The sequence below is a fragment of the Archocentrus centrarchus genome, chromosome 3 (assembly GCF_007364275.1).
Source record: "Archocentrus centrarchus isolate MPI-CPG fArcCen1 chromosome 3, fArcCen1, whole genome shotgun sequence".
NCBI lineage: Eukaryota > Metazoa > Chordata > Actinopteri > Cichliformes > Cichlidae > Archocentrus > Archocentrus centrarchus.
Window position 1 is genome coordinate 22,072,535 of NC_044348.1, and position 15,395 is coordinate 22,087,929.

General features: G+C 39.5%; 1 protein-coding gene across 2 annotated transcripts in view; it reads left to right on the top strand.

Annotated features, from left to right (window-relative positions):
* Positions 1 to 15,395, top strand: part of smyd3 (SET and MYND domain containing 3) — a 94,020-nt gene that overhangs the window by 75,880 nt on the left and 2,745 nt on the right. For both annotated transcript variants that reach the window (XM_030724340.1, XM_030724347.1), the window contains exons 7-10: positions 2,089 to 2,191; positions 4,082 to 4,192; positions 6,428 to 6,515; positions 7,112 to 7,286. In XM_030724340.1, coding sequence (XP_030580200.1) covers positions 2,089 to 2,191; positions 4,082 to 4,192; positions 6,428 to 6,515; positions 7,112 to 7,286 — 477 coding nt within the window. The remainder of the gene's footprint in view (positions 1 to 2,088; positions 2,192 to 4,081; positions 4,193 to 6,427; positions 6,516 to 7,111; positions 7,287 to 15,395) is intronic.

Sequence of the window (15,395 nt, forward strand, 5' to 3'; positions counted from 1 at the left end):
ATTCAACCCGCAACTTCTCCACTGTAGAACAAACCCAGGGGGTTACTGATGGTTTTACAAAGGCTCAACACACACGCACACACACACCCGCACACACACATTATCTGTTGGACCTATTGTTTTGCTGAATATGATAAATGAGAGCGGCAGTAATGAAAGGGGTCATAAAAACAGACAAGCCTCTTCAGTATTTTTCACAGCCATGTGTGCAGTGACATTAAATGTCTTTTTATGGGTCAGGAAGGTCATCGAGTACTTCTTTAAAAAGCACAGTATCAGCACGCGCAGTTACATGCTCAGCATGAGAACGAAGCTCATTGGGTCTTTCAGTTAATTAATTTAGCTTGCAAGGCAGCTGGATTCTCTTGAGATGTGCAACATCACAATAATGAGAGAATCCTTCCAGGCTTCAAGCTCTTTACCTTTAGCACACAACAGTTGGTCAGAAACAGTCAGTGTACCACGAGGAAGTTGTGGTTGCGGGGGCGTTTTAAGTATGACTATAGTCTGTATACTATCTATAGATGTGGCGCTTTGTATGTGATTCAGCCAATAACCTGCCAAGAATTTTTTTTGAAATAGTTAATGCCTGCATGTGCCTTTACGTAGACTTTTATATACGCCAACTGTATGATTGATGTAACTGTTGTGGCATCACACATTGGTTTCACCATTCAGCATTTTGAAGAATCAACATTAGCATTTGGTCAATGTCCTTTTGGTCTTTTGCAGTCAGAAGTGACCATATTTAGACCAGAGGATGGCGTGCTAATTTATCACCTGCAAGATTAGTTAGCAAGATAGACATGTAATCTATACAGGTACGACTCAGATACCTTCTAAATTACTGCTAATTAACAGACTATGAACATAGTGTCACTCATCAAAACTTATTATGTGGGCTGAACCACAGAGCAAGCAATATTATTAGTTTGCTACTTTTATTAAAATGCTCCAAAAGGTTGTTTGTTAGTTAATTCTTGTCTGTCTGAAAGTCCCTAATTTTGTCCTACCTGCCCATCCTTGACACCTGTCCCCATTACTTTGCAACTACAATGTCAGCATCACATGGGAAAATCTGTGCTAAAGATAAAGTTGTATTGTTATGCATAATGATTGTTTTTTTTTTATAAAATCTCAGTTTGAGGATACTGGCAAAGTTAAACTTAGAGGAGAAAAAACAGTTTTATTTTAAATAAAAACTGTAAATTAAAGCAGTTGTATTTGGTTATCGGTGTCTCCATCAAGATGCTGTCAAAATTAATTTGGGAGTGGATGAGCAGGAAGTTGATTTGTGTTGGTAATAAAATTGGGAAATGAGATAAAAGCCTTTGTTGTGACAGAAGTGGAGTACCCATCATTTCCTGATTTATTGTGTGCATGTGTCTGAGAGGCAGATAGACCAACAGAAAGAAATAAAGAGTGACATTTGTTATGACAGAAGCAGACTACTCATTTTGTCACACTGTGCAGGGAATTTTGTGTGCATGTGTGTGTGTGTGTATAACTTTGGCTTGTGTGAGCAATTTGTTTTAGTCTCATTCTTAAATGTGCAAAATTCACAATAAAAATAACATTGCCAGATGATATTTAACTCCCTAACTCCCTTGGAGTCAGGAATAAAGGGCTCTTGATGTCCCTCAGCTGCTAGACGGATGGATCTTCAGGGAGAAATGTCACTCAGCATGTGTTTTTTTTTCTCATGATTATGCTGCCACAAAGTACCATTACAGTCAGCACCGGACTGAGTGAAACCCAAAAACAGTTGGACATGTAGCAGTTGGTGGCTCAGCAGGATGAGTCACTTCTTATATTTTCCAAATGCCGCAAGCAAACAGTTTCTCGTCCTTTGTCACGTGTATCTTCTCAGTGTATGTAGTGTGTTTAAGGAGGGCCATACAAACGCATACACACCAAATTTGCCTAGAAACTTTGTCAGACTTTATTTGGAAGTTACACATATAATTGCATATCTCTCTCTCTTCCTCCAACTTTTCCTTTACTTTGTCTCCCTGTCCACACCTTGTCTATCTTCCTCCTCTTTCTCTTTTACCTTCATTCTTTCTGTTTGCTCTCTCTCTCTCTCAGTTTGTCTCTGTTAAACCACGACTGTCGACCAAACTGTGTGATGGTGTTTGAGCGGACAAAACTGCAGCTCAGAGCTGTTCGGGATATCAATCCTGAAGAGGAGGTATGATGAAAAAAATAATCTTATATTGCATTATTACAGCAGTAAAAGTTTTTTATTCTATTTATGAATTTGATGTCACATCTACTTTTTGTTTGTTATTGCCTTTGGCAGTTTTGCGTGACAGACAATCTGAAACTAGGAATCATATTTGTTAGCACTGAATTTTATTAGACAACTAATATATACATGTATATTTGATAGATGTGCACTGAAGTAAATGTTATTAAAGCATTTTTACAAGATGTAGCTAAGTGAAATATCACAGCAGCACGAGCAGGATTGCAGCTCCTAACTTGGCAGTGTTTTCCCCAATTTTCCATACTTCATCATCCCTTGTGACTATATATAATGAGATTAATCCAAGCCATCTGTCCTATAAGACACGCACGTATGCACACACACGCACACACAAACAAACATGTTCCTCCTACAGTATCATGTTTCTCCTTACTCTGTTTACCAAATATCCAATATAAACTTAGCACAAAAAATAAGGAAATTTGTTTTTGGTCACTTATTTCTTTGTTCTTCTTGGCAATAAATCTTATCCTGTTGGAAAGCCTGTTTATTTCCCCTTAGATGGTGCCACATTTGTAAGGAAAATGCATTTGTTGAGTATGTTGGTTGCCCCCATAAAAAAAAAAAAAAAAAAAACTTGCCAAATATTCTCTGCTAATGCCAAACAGCTTATTCTGCTATTTTGGGTGTTTGGTACCCCAGGTGCTGACAATCAGGCTTGTCATCGGAGGCAATCTCAATGCAGAGAGATTACCGCTGGCCTTCCACATTATGTCTTTTGTCCTATCTCCCTCCCCTCACCCTCAACTGGTGACAGCAGATGGCTGCTCCTCCCTGAGTCTGGTTCCTCTGGAGGTTTCTTCCTGTTAAAATGGACTTTTTCCTTCCCGCTGTTGCCAAGTGCTCGTTCATAAGGGAGTCATCTGACTGTTTGGGTTTTCTCTGCGTTATTGAGGGGCTTTACCTACAATATAAAGCACCTCTTTAAGGCAACTGTTGCTGTGATTTGGTGCTAAATACAATTGAATTGAATTGAGATATTGAGATGAGATTCTGCAACCAGTGGCAATCCCATATCTCCACAGTCTGGGACTGAACCCTATTCTCTAAGATGACAACACTCACCCCCACAGAGTGGGTTTATCAGAGACTACGTCCAGAATTTGGGAGTGGAGAGGATGGAATGGCCTGCCTGCAGCCCTGACCTCAACCCCACTGAACACTGGTGGGATCAGCTTGAGCGTGCTGTTTGTGCCAGAGTGACCAGCACAACCACACTGGCTGACTTGCGACAAATGCTGGTTGAAGAATGGGATGCCATCCCACAGCAGTGTGTGACCAAGCTGGTGACCAGCATGAGGAGGAGGTGCCAAACTGTTGTGGCTGTGTGTAGTTCTTCCACATGTTACTGAGCCCCATATTTGTTAAATGAATAAATTGCCATTATGTCTTCTTGCTTCAGAATTCAAACATCCATTCCAATAAACAATACCAGACAAGACTCAGTAGCAGAATAAGCTGTTTGGCATTGGCAGAGAAGATTTGGAAAGTTTTTAATGGGAACAACCCCCATACTCAACTCTACTGCTCAACCCACACATGCATTTTCCTTGCAAATGTGACACCAATTAAGGGGAAATAAACACGCTTTCCAATGTTATGAATTTATTTCAAAGAAGCATTTTTACAACAAAGAAATAACTGACCAAACACATATTTCCTTACTTTTTTTTGCCAAGTTTAGACATGTGCTTAACGTTGATCCTGAAAATATTGCAGAAAACGTATTTAAGTGCTAAAGTTCAAAGTCAAAATAAAATCTAAATCAACAGTTTCACCTGATGCCAAACCTTCCGTTCTTTCCGCGTACAGCTAACTATAAGTTACATCGAGACGTTGTCACTGACTGAAGATCGACAGCGACAGCTGGAGGAGCAGTACCATTTTACCTGTCACTGCCAGCGATGTGACTCTCGAGACAAGGTGAGACACAAACAAATTAAATGGTGGCCTTCGCTTCTAATTAAGATTGCAGCTATTTACTTTGTTTTTTTCCTCTCACAAAAAAAAAAAAAAAGACGCATAATGATCCAAATATGACCACTAATCAGAGGAAGGCAGCTGAATTAAAATGTTTGCACCAGTCATCTCATCACCACCAAAGGTAGTCTTCTAATTTAAGGATTTCCCTCTAGTCTTCCAGATCATACCTGTTTTTGCTGCTGTGGGTCACATTTGAAACTCGCAGTTCTAATACATTGTATTTTTACTATGCAGTGAGTATAGCATGACATGCACTAAAATACATTTGCCCAGTGAGTGCCTGTCATGAAAGAAATGGTGGAAATGACATTATTTTTCATCCATGACAGATTGTGTTGAAACATCTGCGTCATGTGCTGCGTCGCTGTCATTTTCCAATATGAAAAGTCTGTTCAGTACTCCACATATTGTATTATTATTATCATACCTTAGTGTGCACATTGAGTTTGCCATTGTCTGATTATAGATTTACACACCTTTTTATTTTCTGTATTAGTGTTTTGCACCTTATTCTGATATTTTCAACTTCTTGGAAGTTCAGCCATGCACCTTTATAGCCTGTCTGCCTCTCTTTCAGCCACATACACTCTCTCTTAGACAGTGTATTGGCGCGTGACGTGTTTCGGTGTACCCTTTCCTGTCCTCTTCTCCTTTTCCCTCCTTCACTCTCTCTCACACATTCTGTGTTATCTCCTGCTGTCCTCCTCGTCTTCCTCCCTGTCACTCGGTCACGCTCCACCTCTTCACATCCTCTCTCGCTCTCTGACCACCTACTGAAAAATGAGAAAAATTATCTTGTCTTGCGGCCGCAGTTTTCTTTTCCATCCATCTTAATCTACTCCATCTTCCTCCTCCAGTATCTCGTTCTTTCTGTCTCAATATGTCGCTTTTCTTTTCTCTCACTCATATCATCTTTTTGTCTCTGCCTCGGCCCCCCCCACTTCAGCCTCTTTCTTTGTTCTCTCTATGCTTTATGTGATACTTCGGTCTTACTCGAACCACAACACAGCGACTATGGAAAAATACAGTCTGTTTATGCGTCTGTGTTTGTTTGAGATGAGTTAAAAGAGAGCCTGAGAGTTGACTCTCTGGAACAATAACATTCATTCATTTTATGCCATCGACCTTTGTTCTACCCACAGTACTGACAGACTCACTCACTTTCTCTTTCATTCTGCCTCTCTTTAATCTAGACATCAAACCCTGGCTTGGCATTTGTCTGTTTTTTTTTTTCTGTGTGCTCGTGTTATCCATATGCAAAGATGTACGCAAATTCATAAAAATGTGTTAATAATAAAAACGTTTAATTTGACAAGATTTTATTCAAATATTTAAAGAAGTATAAACCTAAAATTTAGGATATATTTAGGATATATTTCACACAGTTCACACAATTTTTAATAAACTAATTCTAGTATCTGTTTTTATTTTTAATCTCATTCCATTCATTCTCAAAATGATGCTACTGTAGTAAGCCTGTTTTTTCATCACGTACAGGAGTGATCAAACATTTCTAGGAATTGTCCCATGAAAATGAAAAAAAGTGTCTGTAGTTAAATGGAGTTTTGGTTGTTATTGCCTTTAACTTTATGCAGACTGCTTTCACCACAGTGGTTATGCATAGATGGCTCCCTGGAGGCCTCATTCTGTGCCCTTACACTTCTGCAGTGTGTGCTGATTTCTACTGTTGTATCGAAATGGTGATCCTTGAACTTGATTTTTATGTTTTGGGTACAAAGCTGCAGGCAGTTCTGGCAAGTAGGTTTAGTGGTGAGTGATAATTGTGTTGTTCATAATGCGACTTTCAGGGAGTGATCTACACATGGAGTTATTTTGAAGGTTGTGAAACTTAAAGCTACTTTCAGTACCACAGTGCGTAGCTCTGCATATTTGAAGTGGCAGATTTTTAAATTTTTTTCTTTCTACCGGATGCCGCAACCCCAGGGATTTTTGTCTCCTCTTGGGATCAAAACTGGGGATTTTTCACTTGTTAGGTGAATGTGTAAACCGCTACACTGAAAGTTATGAAACTTAGATGTGACAAATGCAAATCAGGTGAAGTTTTTAATTAGTTCCCAGAACTTTTTGATCACATCTTGTATGCATAAAAGTTTGTTTGCTTGTTTTAGACATAGATATCTGCTCAGTGTGGTCCTTCCTTGCCTCTTTGCTCAGGATGAACTCATGCTGTCAGGTGAAGAAGCAAAATGGCGCCTGCTGAAGGACACTCTTCAAAAACTGGAAGGACTTAAAGCCGAGTCCAGGATCCTTTGTCTTAAATTCCACTAAAGCCAGTGGACACACGAACCTCTGTGGCCTGTTTTTAGGATGAGGATTTCTTGTAATTGTCTGCTGTTGTTATTTCATTGGCATTGATGTGACTGATCTAACACTTCTTAGAGCCTCCCTTATACTGTATTATACTGTAAGTTGGGTGGTTTACGTTCGGTAGTGTTATGCAGATTAAATACATGAAGAAACATGTAGAAAAAATTATTTCAGTGCTCATCCTATCAGAACTTCATGTAGCAGTGTACAAATGATGATGATAGTAACTGTATTGGTTGGTTGGCAGCTGTGACTTGATTTACTATGTAATTAAGAGTCTAATTAAATTTGGATTGAGATACAGTGCTTTCATGTCCATAAATCTGGTGTAACCATTTTCATCATAAAATAACACAAAGGAGGGAAAGAGATAAACATTAGATAATTATGTCTCTGCTCTAAATGATATAAACTAATTTATGCAAAGTTGTTTTCATAAATCCTTAAGATTTCCCTGAGGAGTCTGCAGTTTTAATAACCTTTTTTGGGGAATGCAGTATAAATGTTGCTTTTCCTTAAGTCACTTTCCAGATTGGGAAACTGTGTTGAAGAGCTGTAGTCATCTGTTATCAAGCGTTGGTGGTGAAGTTCCTGATGAAAATCTGTACAAGCTCAGAGTTACAGACATCGCTTTAGATGCTTTGATTCACCTGGGACGCTGGGAGGAAGCTATGAGATACGGGGTAAAGACCCTTCCAGTATACAGGTGAGTCAAAAAAAAAAAAAAATCTGTGTTTCACCCATGAATGTCTAATGTGTTATCAGATGTAAAGAAAAAAAAAATCTTTTCCCTATAAATCTGTATGTGTTCTTGGATTCAGCAGTTTTCTCACTCCTGATTTTGGGATAAACAGTAAGTCATACAGAGTGCATTCAAAGTGCATTCAAAGTGCAGTTTCCTGAGATGAGGGAGGATTGCATAACTTCACTACTATAAATTAGTAGAAAGGTTTGGGTTTATTGCGCTGTCCTGATGCCTTCATAGTCATCTCAGAACTTCTGGATTGCATTTGTTTTACTTTAGACAAATCACCATTGTTTTTAACACTGAAAGAGAGTCAGAGAGTGTTAGAATGATAACATAGGGATTTATGAGAGCTACAGCAGAAGATGATTAAATTACTTGATGTATTATAAGCTGTTTTCACACACTGTGGCCCTAAACATTTCTAGATATTATCATCCATCCATTTTCCTGCTGCTTATCTGGGTCATGGCGGCAGGAGTCTGAAAGTAGTAAGGCCCAGATGTCCCTCTCACTAAGTCACCTCCTTCAACTCTTCTGGGGACATAATTTCTCCAGCGTGTCTTGGATCTGCCCCGGGGTCCCTACCCAGTTGAACATGTCAGAAACACCTCGCCTGGGAGGTGTCATGAAGACATCCTCATCGGATTGCTGAACCACCTCAAGTGGCTCCTTTAAGTGTGGAGGAGTAGTGGCTCTACTCTGAACCTCTCACAAATGACTCTCACAAAACTCCTCATCCTGTCCTTATGGGTGAACCTAGACATCCTTCAGAGAAAGTTCATTTCTGCTGCTTGGCTTGGCCATCTTATTCTTTTAGTCACCCACAGCTCATGGCCATAGGCAAGGGTTGAAATGTAGACACACCAGTAAGCCTTGAGCCTCATCTTCACACTCAGCTCTCTCTTTAGCCTAACACTTCTTGATGAGGCATCAACTCATTCCCATCACTTTATGTTGTATGTGTTGCATTTTATTGTTGGGCCAAGGTACAGCTGCTCCCTTGGCCAGATCTGTCTTGTAAAGGGGAATTTTGATGCTATAGGAAAATAAAGGTTAAATAAAAAATAAATCAAATATAATACCCAAAGAGATGCATGTGAGACCCCAAATGTCCAAAGCAGATAAACCTATCTTTAACCTGCCAGCTCCCTAGTACAAACTCTGCATGATGCCTGTGCCCATGCAGCCATGTGGGAATAGTACAAGTAATTATCCAGTAAATTTGTAGCCATGTGCGTGGCATTTATTGCATCTCATGCAGACTTCTGCATATGTCCTGACCTAATTTTTGCAACATTGTCCTGGGTTAATTTGTGAAAACAGCTATAATAGTCTATTAGATTAATGTAAAATAATGCTTTTTTTATTTGTGAGTTTGCACTGGAAATTGAGCACTAAAAGTAGTTACTGAGTGTACAGCAGAAAGGCTCAACACTAAAGAAGTTTAATGATTTGACGTTTTGACTTTCTCACCTGAAAGAGGATACATTGATTTCAGTTTGTTATTTCTAGTACAAATGCATATCATACTGAATGGAAAAAGTCTCAGTTTGTCATTGTAACAGAAAGATCAATGCATATTTTTGGACTTAAGTAAATGTGCAAAACTCAAGAAAATCACCACACTGATGATTGCCGGATTTTTTAATCACCACATTTTATGTTGAGGTATTACTGATCATATGGTTGCTGTTTTGAAACTTAGTTTTATTTTCAACTTGGTTTTGCATATAAGCAGATGTGTTTCATGCTGATTATTTGTCAGGTCAGAGTAAAAACCCATGAAAAACTTAAATTTAAAATGAGATTTCTATAGCCCAATAACGAGGAATGGCCTTCAAGTCTGGAAATGCAGTGTGATATTTAAGCCACTATGCCAGCATCACTTTTTCTGTTGGGCCATAAAATAGTTTCAATCTGAAAGTGCAGCATTATTCAGATGGGAAGAAAGGAACAAAAGAGTAAAGACCTCAGATGGATCAAGTAAAAACAAGGGGCAAGAAAAAAAGAATGAAATGATGGTGTGAGAGCTGAATTCCAAATAAGTCCAAAAGTCTTTAAATCAGATTACCGTAAACTGCATCGACAGTTTCTCGTTTGGGATGTCCAACCCTCGCCCTCTGTCTCTTTCTCTTTCTTTTTTTTTCTTTTTTCCAGTTCATTGTGTAGAAACTCAACATTATACATAGACACACACACACACACACACACTTCAGCTAGTGTGTGTATGTGTGTGAGAAAGAGAGACTAATTGATCTTGTGTGAAGGGCAGCACTCTACTGGGATAGCTGTGCTCACACACACGTTCCTGCAACAACATATCCACAGGAGAGAAACGGCAACAGCCTATAAATAAATAACCAGAGACAGAGCAGCAGAATGAAAGAGAGATGACGACGTGTAGAAGGGGATGGAGAGAACTGGTGTAAGTTGAAAGAGAGTGTGAAAAATGTGTCTCAAAGAATCAAACACAAAACCAATGTGAGGGATGGTTGTGGGGGGTTTTAGATGTAAGCAGGAAATAAATGAAAAATGAGTGGGAGTGCCCGGGGGGTGCAGGGTGAATGGTGATCAACAACTTGACAGAGGAGAGGAGGGAAGAAAGGTCCGCAGAAATGATGGAAATAAAATATGAATGACAGAATCAGAAAGAAAAAAAGAGTAAAGGCAGTGTATGGTAGGGAAAGGGTTAACAAAAAACAGGTATAAATGAATGAGATGGATACAGAGGGGTGAAAATGTTGAAAGAAAAAAAAATGAAATGGAAGGAATTTAGGAGGAAAAAAGTGAGTGGGAGGAGGATCCTCCATATTCATCTCCTATCTTCCTCTGGGCTCTTCAGATGCTAGGGAAGAAAGATAGCTGCAGGAGTTCTCGATCACTCCATTTCTCCTGTCCTTCCCCTCATTCTGTATTCCTTTCTTCTTTCACACTCTGCAGGTCTTTTTTCAGTTCCTCTATTCAGTTTGTGATATATAGAGAGGGTTTTCCCTGCAAATAAAGCACACCTGCTGCAGGCTGTGCACACCAAGCCTATTGAACCCCTTCTATAGTGCACATATTTTACTGCTATAGATATGCACACACATACCCACATTCTGCTGTTCATGAATACGTCCAGGTACACTACATTGCCGAAAGTATTTGCTCGTCTGGCTTCACACGCATGTGAACTTGAGTGGCATCCCATTCTTAATCCATAGAGTTTAATATGATGTTGGACTTTGCAGCTATAACAGCTTCAACTCTTCTGTGGAGGCTTTCCACAAGGTTTAGGAGTGTGTTTACGGTAATTTTTTTTTTTACCATTATTCCAGAAGCGCATTTGTGAGGTCAGACACTGATGCTGGACGAGAAGGCCAGGCTCACAGTCTCTGCTCTAATTCATCCCAAAGATGTTCTGTCAGGTTGAGGTCAGGACTTGAGTCAAGTTCTTCCACGCCACATCATAGATCCTTTTTTTTTTCTTTTTTTGTGTGTATATTTTGTAGATTAATGTCTGATTATGGATCCTAATTTAACTTTTTTCTTTTATATATTTGTTTGTATATATTTTATTATGTTAATATCTGACTATCTAACACTGTTAAACTTGATTGATTGATTGATCGACTGACTGACTGAACAAACTTGCTCATCCATGTCTTTATGGACCTGCTTTGTCCACTGGTGTGCAGTCACATTGGAACAGGAAGGGGCCATCACCAAACTGTTCCCACAAATTTGGGAGCATAGAACTGTCTAAAGTGTCCTTGGTATGCTGAAGCATTAAGAGTTCCTTTCACTGGAACTAAGGGGTCGAGTCCAACTCCTAAAAACCAACCCCACACCATAATCCCCCCTCCACCAAACTTTACACTTGGCTCAGTGTAGTCAGACAAGTACTGTTCTCTTGGCAACCACCAAACCCAGACTCATCCATTGGATTGTCAGATGGAGAAGCGTGATTCGCCACTCTATAGCGCATGGCTCCACTGATCTAGAGTCCAGTGGCTGCGTGATTTATATCACTGCATCCGATTCTTTGCATTGCACTTGGTTATGTAAGGCTTGGATGCAGCTGCTCGGCCATGGGAAGCCATTCCATGAAGCTCTCTATGTACTGTGCTTGAGCTAATCTGAAGGCCACATGAAGTTTGGAGGTCTGTAGCAATTGACTGCAGAAATTTGACCTCTGTGCACTATGCACCTCAGTATCCACTGACGCCGTTCTGTCATTTTATGTGGCCTACCACTTTGTAACTGAGGTGCTGTCATTCCCAATCACTTCCACTTTCTTATAAAACCACTAACAGTTGACTGTGGAATACTTAATAGCGAGGAAATTTCATGACTGGATTTGTTGCACAGGTGGCATCCTATCATATTACCACGCTGTTTCTCTGTTTTTGTGGATAAACACAAGTACTGACATCTGTGTGAGATTTAAAGGTCAGCACAAATAGGGAGTAACAGTGCAAACCTGAAGCTTACTTTGTTACATTACAGTTTTTGGTTTGAATAAATGCACAAAGACTTTTCTAACTGTATTTGCTGTGTATTAGCATTCAGCAGCATTACAGGGAGAAATCTCTTGCATAAGATTTCTGCATCAACAGTGGCCTTGGTGGACCAGCCAAGTGCACCCACAGTGTCAGTCTTTGTGAATCTGCTGACAGCATACGAAATTTAAAGTCATTTAAAACCAGCTCCATTACGGCATTGTTCATCCAGTCTTTTAAAGCAAAAACATTTCAGAGAAATCAGTAGAAGACACCATGTATTTCTCTAAAAACCACAAACTGAAATGGACTGAATAACATTAGAATATGTAATGAAAGGCTACTTTTGTAAATACCTAAAGCAATGAAAAGATGTAGATCTTCCTGGCTCATGGCCAGCCAGAATTACAGTAGTTGAAGAAATCTATTTTTGTGGCCAGTTCAAACTTTTCTCAGATTGTTTACGCTTGACTGAGTGTTATAAGGCTGCTTGTAGCCATGCAGCCTGGATCGAAGGATCCTGTGCAGGCATCTCGTAGCTTTAAGCAAGCCAGAAAAGGTTATAAGTCACTAGCTATTGATTGCTGCGGTCTTGTTGTCTTGTAGCTTCCAAGACTCAGGCAAAGACCTTCTCTGGATGCAACAGTTAATTACTGAATTGGTCTGCAAAGAATGTTGACTAACTATGATTTTAATGTTCTTTGTCTAATTAACAAATGCATGGTTGTTGTAAGGTCCCTTAGCTGTTGCACTGAACAAAAAAAAAAAATACAGTTAAGCTAAATGCAAGCAGCAGATCTGATCTTCATGTTGACCTTCTTCAGTTTTCTACTTAGTAAGATAATCCATGTTTCCCTCTCACAAACAGCAGGCCATGGATCTTTTTGTTTCAAACAAATGCCTCATTAGTTCCACTGCATTTGCCTGGAAATGCTACACTTTTCCACAACTATTAATTTCTTCTTCTCACGCCGTCTCTTACTCGTAGCCGAGAGCTATAGCTTTGTAACTAGCTGCATATGACGGCAGGACCGTGTTTCTCTTCAATTTGTTTTTCCGAAGAGGAAAAAATAGGCGATAAATCAGGAGACAGCAAATTAATTAAATTACTTTAATTGCTTTGTGGTTCTATATGAGAGGAAATATAATTGGATTGTGGCCTTGATGTGTGTGTTTGTATATCATGGCAGCCTGAATCACTGGCTTGATTAAGTCAGTATTGTAACTTATTATTCATGGGCTACTAATTTTGTTGGTTAATTCTTTGAACTTTCTATTTAATGATTCAATTTTAACCACGGGATAGGAGGCCACCTCTTTAATTGGTTGCCTTGTCAGTTTGTAGTTTAGTTGGGCTTTGACATTCAACAAAATGGGCTATTACCATTGTGGGTAAAAACTGCTGAAAAAATTAAGGAGCTGTAGAGTTTGAAATTACTCCAGCTGTGGCCACGACATGTAAATTTATTTTGATTTCTCTTTATTAACAGAACAGATTTTATTTTTAAACTAGAGTGGAAAACTTAACCTCGGGAAGCTCCCGTCCATAAAAAAAATAATTAAGAGCAATGCTCGGTTAACATCACGTTTTTTATTTATATTGCTGATTCAAGCACGTTTTGAACCCTCTTCTGGTGTCTTAACTCTGGAGAGAAGTGAAATCCGGGAAGTATTGACCTTATCTTTGTGTGCACGCTCATACATTAACGCTTGTGTGCATGTGTGCATTCGTGTATATGTGTTTACTCACAGCTCTTTTTGTTTGTGTGTCAGAGAGGGAGAAAGGGGTGAAATGGAAACGAAGAAGGGCTTGTGCTTTATCAGCGCACAGTATTTTTAATATGTGTAATCAAGAGAAAGGAAGACAGAGCAAATAAATAGAGGGAAGATTAAAGACGGCTGCAGAGGTAGAGTGGAGAAGAGAAACGAATGGAGAGCAGCAGAAGAGGGAGGAAACCAGCCGAATAACATTGGCAACTTTAATCCCTGTAGCTAGCGGGGTAAAAAGCACAAATATAAACGGGTAGGAGCAGAGGAAAGGAGATGTGAAGCAGGAAAAAGGAATGAGAGATTAGAGGAGGGGGATGGAAAAGAAAAGAGAATAAAGGAAAAGTAGAGCTGGGTAAATGAGTGTTTGAGAACTCCAGTGTTTGCTGACAACAAAGCTGTTTCCTAAAAGTCCCTGGTGTGTATTTATCTTTATAGGATGAGGAATGTCCCAGTTCAGTGTGTGTGTGTGTGTGTGTGTGTGTGTGAGAGAACTTTCATTGTAACACATGTATTTGTAAACATTTACAGTCAGCTTCATGCACACATATCAATAAGCAGTCAAGCATGTCTATTTTTATGCAAGTGTGCATGCAAATACATTTGCACCACAGATACAGTCAAATTATAATTATATGCATTTAGAAGTAAAAGAAGAAATCCCTCTAATTAATATGATGGCACATTTTCTCATATGTAATTCTCTAATTAAAAATGTTAATGTAAAATGCAAAACGAGTGCCTTTTTTAAATTTAATATGTGCAGAAGACTGCCATGTGTTAGTTTACTTTAAAACAAAGCTGTTTTGTATTGCAGTACACCAGAGTTGCATATTTAGTCGCTGAGCTGTGTGGTTGTGTGCGTCTATGAGAGTTGTGGGAGTCTCTTGATGTCAAAATCACTGATTGGACTGATGACAGTTCTGAATCTGTCACCACCGATACACAAACTGTATCATTTTCTGTCACTGGAACATTCCCTTCTAGATAAGGGACTGAAAGGTGGCAATTTTTGTCTGCTTGGCTGTGTATATTTGCCTGTGGGCAACAACATGGGGTATTGAATTGCACATTACTCATTATTGCTCATCTACTCTCTTTAGAAAGTAATTTCTTACAAATTTCTGTTGAAATACTTTTGCATTACACTGCAGCATCACCTGAGATGTGTTGTCTCTTTTCACAAGACTTAGTTGCTTGTCTAATTCTCCTTTTCAATGCTCTGATGAACTGTGTCAATGCCCAGTCTAGATCCAATTGTATGCATTTCCACCAGCACCTGCGCAAGGAAATGCTGGTTGGAAAATGAGTGTATTTTCTTCAAGAAATTCACCAGTGATTGGCAGATGAAGTCCACAGATTCTGTTTGCCATTATTGTCTTCTCTCAGAAATCACCCCAGCTTCTGCTACATCATTATCGGCTCTCAAACCTGTCACACTATGCTGGTGGAAAAGGGGTCTATGAAAATGAAGGTGGCACTGTCAGTAGGCTATAAAGGAGGAGGTTAGCAAAGAAAAAATGGGAGAGTCAGGAAGATGAAGAAAGTCGACAGGAGTACTGGGGGGCTAGGCGTATGGCAGAAAGCGAGGTGGCAAAGGAAAAGGCTTATAGTAAGTTGTATGGGAGGCTGGATACTAAGCAAGGAGAAAACGACTTGTACTGAATGGCTAGGAAGAGAGATCAAGGACAGAAATGCAAATGTACTAACAAGTGAAGAGAGTGTGTTGAGAAGATGGAAGGAGTACTTTGAGGAGCTGATGAATGTAGAAAATGAGAGAGAGAAGATGGATGGGGGACAGTTAGTGAATCAGGAAGTG